This window comes from Populus trichocarpa, unplaced genomic scaffold (assembly GCF_000002775.5).
Source record: "Populus trichocarpa isolate Nisqually-1 unplaced genomic scaffold, P.trichocarpa_v4.1 scaffold_25, whole genome shotgun sequence".
In the NCBI taxonomy this organism is placed as follows: Eukaryota; Viridiplantae; Streptophyta; class Magnoliopsida; order Malpighiales; family Salicaceae; genus Populus; species Populus trichocarpa.
The window spans coordinates 520,452-527,059 of NW_026291139.1; the positions used below are offsets into that span (position 1 = coordinate 520,452).

The following is a 6,608-nucleotide window of genomic DNA, read 5'->3' on the forward strand; positions in this document are numbered from 1 at the left end:
TGTTTATAATTGTGAGAAGCTCAAGAGGATTCCAATTTGTCTTTCGTTGCTTGAAAATGGCGAGCCATCTCCTCCCCCTTCTCTTAGAAATATTGTAATAAAACCAAGAGAATGGTGGGAGTCAGTAGAGGAGTGGGAGCATCCTAACACTAAGGATGTCCTTCGTCCCTTTGTAAGGTTTTATAGAGGATGAGTGACGACACTGCCCTTAAAAAATTACCACCCATTTTATCCACTTCTTTTAATTCGATGCTTTTAGTTTCAATGTTATATGGGCTCATCAAATTTAAAGTAATTGTGTTTTAATTGAGTGAGTCTACATTAAAATGCAAGCGCGTGAATAGTGTTTTGGTTCTGCCACAAAGGTATTGAATTTCCTATAATAATTAGAATATAATAGTTTTAAGTTTTAACCCGCATTTTACTACTTAAGTAAACACCATTTAATTAACAATAATATAAATTATTTGCAATCAATAAAAGGGACTGGGTCCATTTGGTCCAGGGAAAGAGCCCAAATAAGAAAACAATTGAAGCCCAGGCCCATAAACATTTGACCCAGGGAAGATCTACAATGACACAGTGGTTGATAAAAAATAAGAAAACCACATTATTAACGCAGGTGGAAGTTACGGTAATTCGTATGCCATAGGCCATCATAACCACATAAACACAGTTGGAAGTTACGGCAATTCGCATATCACCCAAGCAAAAGTGCCTTTTCTCTTAAATGAATTTTGACCCTTTTATGGCTGAGGTTGATTTAAAAAAAAAAAAAAAACTGATATTATGATATATATTGGTTTTTTGAAAAAAAGTGGTTTTCAATTTAAAAATATATTAATATAATATATTTTTTAAAATTTATTTTTAACACCAACATATTAAAACAAATTAAAAATATAATAAAAAATCAATTTAAAAAAAATGAGTTTTTTTCAAAAATTGTCAAACATGTTATTTGTGAAGCAAGTTTGAGTTTGACATAAATGTTGCATCATATATATTAACTTGAAATAATTTGCAGAGGAGGGAAAAGACCCAATGTATTTCTCTGTTTATACATATAGCGAGTCTCTTCTTTAAGGAAACCCTCGTGAATCTTGTTGCAGCTGATAAGCCTATAATACAGAACACGAGTTAAAGCTGCAAAGAGAAAGGGGATGAATAGTACTGACAGGACTGAAACATAGAATGATGCCTATTCTTTCCGCCTGGTTGCTTCTTGATTGCCTAAGCTGTTCACCTTCACGCATTCCATCCTCAAAACTCTTAATTTTGAGCCTTGCAATTGAGCCATGAAAAAATATTGTTCATCTGAAGCAACTAAATTCAATGAATCCTGGAACAAGCAACCAGGTGACCAAGTTCCACTCAATAGCATAGTCAGTGATAATCCACTCACAGTCACGATCCCCTCCATGTCTATAGAATTGTAAATAAGGGGATGTAGTGGAAAAAGCGATGACAAATTGTTGTTCGGCTGAAGAAACTGCTAGAATGAACCTACAATGGCGATTGCATGGACTATGAATATGAAACTGATGCCCCGTAAAAGGGTTCGCAAGCAAAATTCGAGAATCTTTGCAATGTCTTTCTGCATCTTTCAGGAACAAATATTACAAGACCGTCCAGTGGTAGAGTTCAAAAGCATGCCCCTCAGATATAGGGCTTTTAAGAAAAATAAAATAAAATTGGGCGTAATTACGCTGTGTAACAAAATATAAAAATATTATTTTACCCCTATATATACTCTAATTATTTATATCTTGCAAATTAGTCGTTTTATTATAAATTACACTGAACAATTCATAATAAAACACTTGTATCTTTCAGTTCTATGTTAAATAAGGACATGCCCAGGATTTTTTGGTTGCCATTTAAAAAAAAAGCAAATATTAAAAAAAAAAAAAACTAGCTTTTCTTATATTTCAAAACAAAATTTTTAGTAATATCCATACAAAATTATGGTAGATAAGATTTAATTAAATATTTTTAAATTTATGGTTAGGGAAAAATTGGATCATAATTTTAAACAGACTTTTTGAAAATATTTTTTTTTATTAAACCTATTTTTAAATTATTTTTTATTTGAAAAAAATATTAAATTGATATTTGTTTTAGATTTTTTAATAATTTTAGTATACTAATATAAAAAAAAATAAAAATTTATTAAATTTTCAATTAAAAACTACTTTTAAAAAACACATCTCCACCCAACAAACTTTTAATACATATATTAGATACAAGATAGACTTTACTATCTTAATTAAAAAAAATACATTGCCGACCAAATATGAAAATCATGACCACACACAAGGATCAATTTGACAAAAACAACGTCAGCCAAGACATCATCAAGAAGGTCAAGGTCAAACCAAACTCATCGCTTTGCGAGACCCTGTCGAAATTCCTATATATATATATATATATATATATATATGGTACCATAGAAGAAGAAGAGAATATTTTTCTTGTTGCTATTAATGCGTTTGCTCCATTCATTGAATCAAAAGTACAGATTTTTTTCAATTTGCAAAAGGGGTTTGATGGATACGGTTTATATCTCCCATGGGTCACCAATGATGGCGATCGATGAAAGCATACCAGCGAGGAAATTCTTGAAGACATGGCAACAAATTTTCAAAGAAAGACCTAAAGCCATTCTTGTTATTTCTGGCCATTGGGATACCAAAGAACCAACTGTTAATGTTGTTAATCGCAATGACACCATTTATGACTTCTATGGCTTCCCCAAATCCATGTATAAGGTACTTTTGATATATTTTTCTCTCAAAGTTTTCTGTTTTGTTTTTATTTGTCAACGGTTTTTCTTATCAGGGTTGGTGAGTTTTCAGGTTGATTAAGTTTTGAGAGATTATGATCTGATATTTAGGTTCTTTGGTGTGGGCCAATTGCTTCTTTTATGTGTTATACATGTGGAGATGTTTCGAAAGTTTTGTGTTTTTTTTATTTTTGAAGGTTTTTTCTTATCTGGGTTGGTGAAATTTTGTTCTAATTGTAGCTTGATAAACTCTTAAGAGTGATAGATATGATGAGATATTGAGGAAAAAGAATAAGTTTTTCATTGATGTCTGTGATCTAATTGCATGATTTGGAGTCTCAAGTTGAAACTAATTGTTAAAACTGTGATTACACTGCTAGAGATATCCGCTATAATATATAGTGTTGTTAAAACTGTGATTACACTGCTAGAGATATCCGCTATAATATATAGTGTTCTAAACCTTAGGGCTGTTGTTATCTGTTGCTTTCTCCTGCAGTGGAGAGTTATTGATCTGTTGAAAGTTTCTTACATTGGAGAATTTCATCTTGGTGATGATTAAAAGGCAAACAAAGGTAATGGACTAGGAATTTCTAGAGAGGTCATAGTCAGTTTTTCCTATTAAGTGAACACGCCTCGAAAGTCTTGTTGATGATAGACTATTTCTTCTAGACTCTACAGTGACTTGGGGGCATGTACGTGTATAGAGTTAGTAATAAATCTGAACAGAACAGCATACAGGGAAGTTTGGCTATGAATAGGACCGGCATCGGAGTTGATAGTTGCATGTAGTGAACCCACAATTAATTAGTTAGTGTTTTTAAGTTGAAACTTGTCTTTATACTGTTAATTGGATCTTTTTATTTATGTTTCCAATATTTTTCCCCTTCTTCCAGCTCAAATATACACCGCCAGGTGCTCCACTATTGGCAAAGAGGGTGAAGGAACTGCTCATGGCAAATGGTTTCAAGCGTGTTCATGAAGATAAAACACGAGGAGTTGACCATGGCACATGGGTTCCTCTGATGTTCATGTATCCTGAGGCTGACATTCCAGTGTGCCAGCTCTCTGTTCAGACTGATAGAGATGGAACTTACCATTATAACTTGGGGAAGGCATTGGCCCCCCTTAGGGAGGAAGGTATCCTCATCATGGGATCTGGAGCTACTACTCACAACTTGGGGACCATGCAACCCAGCGGCAGTCCTGTTCCTTCATGGGCTTTGCAGTTTGATACCTGGCTAAAAAATGCCCTTCTTGAAGGAAGGTATGTTTTCTCTTTGGAAAAGTCTTTGCTTATAATATACTAGACACCTGCAAATCAGGGCATCATATCTATTCATCCTGTAACTGATGTGGTCTTCGATGAATTAATGAAACTCATATATTCATAGGGGAGGGTGGTATGGAATATGGATTCGGCAGGGTTGTGACTTTTGTAATTATCAATTTCTGGAGAACTTTCATTCTAAAAAACTTTTCTTGGGAGTTTTCCATTATCCAGTTCTAGGTATTCTTGGTTTTCATCATGTGTGATTGATTAGAAATTGTGTGTTTGTTTCATTTGAGTAGTTGTGAATTCAAGACAGTCACACTTTTTTCTTCGGAGCAACTCCACTTTTAATGATTGAAGTGATTCCATTCTTTTTTATTAGGATTTAGGCATATCTTTTTCAAGATAACGATCAATTTTGCTCTCTTGATGCTTCTGCTGGTAACAACTTTGAACATGTGTTACAATTGCTGATAGAACTGGTATTATGGTAACATTTGAAATTCAAACTGTTTTTTCAAAGTATAGCTGAGAATTTCAGTAGGATGCTTCCTGAGGAAAGCAACAGGCACCAGGCAGCGGACAACGCTGTTGCTTATCAGTGTGCTTAACTTGATCACTTTCACGGGGAGGTTCTCTGTTGAATATATTCTCCAGATTCTTTCAATTTACTCTATTATTTGTACATCAAAATGTATTCTACATTTCCACTCAATTACACTAATCAAGGATAGCTATCAGTTTCCTCAGTTGATCTCCATGGTTTTCTCTCTTTTTTTGCGCAGATATGAAGACGTGAATCACTATGACTCCAGAGCACCGTATGGAAAAATGGCTCATCCTTGGCCAGACCACTTTTACCCTTTGCATGTGGCCATGGGGGCAGCGGGTGAAAATGCCAAGGCGAAGCTAGTGCACCATAGCTGGGACAATGGCACCCTTTCTTATGCTTCCTACCAGTTCACAGCACGTAAATAAAATCTTCATCAACAGTACAGTTGCTGCTGGAGTTCTTGTAGACATGAATTTGTATTATTTTTTTAACTAAATGTTCTGTATTTGCTAGATGAATTAAATAAATTTCAGTAAATATGATAAGAGATACAGTATGGTTGAAATGTTGTTGAAATGTGATAGAGATGGTGGAGTCTGCTAAACTCCAATGATTAAAATAGCAATTCTATCGTTTCTTTTATTTATAAGCAATAGCTGTGGATGAACCATAAGTTTTATGTAGAGAGAGGTAGACTCATTTTTAAGTCCCCAACTTATACACTAACTGTGAATTAGGTGTCCAAACTAATGTTTCCATCAATTGGGTCCCTAATATTTGAAACAAATCTCACGTAGAAAATTTTGGTTCATTCTCAGGATCCTTTTCAACTTGGAAGCTAGAGCTGTAAATTTACAACATAATTATTCATCTTCCTGATTTCTTACATGAATCATATGATTTGAATGTTTTTAAACTAATCTGAATGTCCTATTCGTTCTAGCTATAAAATGTTATGAGATGGAGTGAATTATGTTGAATCACAAAGAAACAAGCAAATGCTCTGTTAATAAATAAATTAATGTAACTTAGAATTCTATCCGAAATCAAATGATAAAAAAAAATAAATAAAGATAAAAGAAAGGAAGGGAGAGGTGGATTGCATAAAAAAATTAAATATTTTTTGCATCATTTTTATTTTTATTTTCTCGTAATACCTATACAAAGAAATAATAAAAATAAAAAATAAAAGAATCAAAATTTACAAAACCAATAATAATAAAGAATTTATGTGTGATTTTATTTTTAGGATTATTTTGTTAAAGATAATTTTTTTTATCCACTAGATTCAGGTCTTGTTTCTGTGTAGGCGAGAAAGTTCAATTTTGGAATCTGAATCTCTCCATTATGGATCTGAATTGCCTTCATTACATATTTTCTTGGTAAATATACTTCTAAAAAAATCGCTATTAGTTGTAATATTGGGAAAGAATTATATTGAGCTGATTTACATTTATTTATTTATTGTATTCGATTACTTATTTCATAATTTTGAATTATATTAATTATAGTCAAAAGTTAAAGAGTAACCCATTAATAATTATCTTAATTGGAGTTTAAAATGAACAAAAACCTAATAATCAATTAAAAACGATGTGAAATATAAATATATTTAATATATCTTATTTTATTCAATTATTTACCATAAGTAATATTATGAAGTGGAAAATAAATAGTATTAAATGGATATTAACAAATAACCTACCCAAGTCCATTAGCTAATTAAACCTATAATATTATAATAGTTTTAATGATTAAAACATAATGTTGAGTAGCAAAAAAAAAATCCTTTAATTATTGCATGGATAAAATGATTTTTAAAAAAAATCACAAATTGAATAGTGGTGAACATTTTTAATTATTTTTCTCAAAACTATATCCTTGAAGGATTGAATTCTAGATCTATTTATTAAATGAAATCAAGTTTAATAACTATATTTTAAATGCTGAGGTTAAAGGATTAATTTGACGACAATATTTGCGAAAAAAATAAATGT

The 6,608-nt window shown here is 32.0% G+C and overlaps 1 protein-coding gene across 1 annotated transcript; it reads left to right on the forward strand.

The window, feature by feature from the left end:
- The first annotated feature begins 2,377 nt into the window (after window positions 1-2,377).
- Window positions 2,378-5,236, forward strand: LOC18109422 (4,5-DOPA dioxygenase extradiol). The gene is made up of 3 exons (XM_006387641.3): window positions 2,378-2,771; window positions 3,682-4,052; window positions 4,844-5,236. The coding sequence occupies exons 1-3, from the start codon at window positions 2,487-2,489 to the stop codon at window positions 5,034-5,036; spliced, it is 849 nt and encodes a 282-aa protein (XP_006387703.2). The 5' UTR covers window positions 2,378-2,486; the 3' UTR covers window positions 5,037-5,236.
- Window positions 5,237-6,608: the final 1,372 nt, after the last annotated feature.

Excerpts from the sequence above, each read along its gene's own strand:
- LOC18109422 (XM_006387641.3), top strand. The coding sequence starts at position 2,487 with ATGCGTTTGCTCCATTCATTGAATCAAAAGTACAGATTTTTTTCAATT. Across the intron at positions 2,772-3,681 it reads TCCCCAAATCCATGTATAAG|CTCAAATATACACCGCCAGG; the intron begins GTACTTTTGATA and ends CCCTTCTTCCAG. Across the intron at positions 4,053-4,843 it reads AATGCCCTTCTTGAAGGAAG|ATATGAAGACGTGAATCACT; the intron begins GTATGTTTTCTC and ends TTTTTTGCGCAG.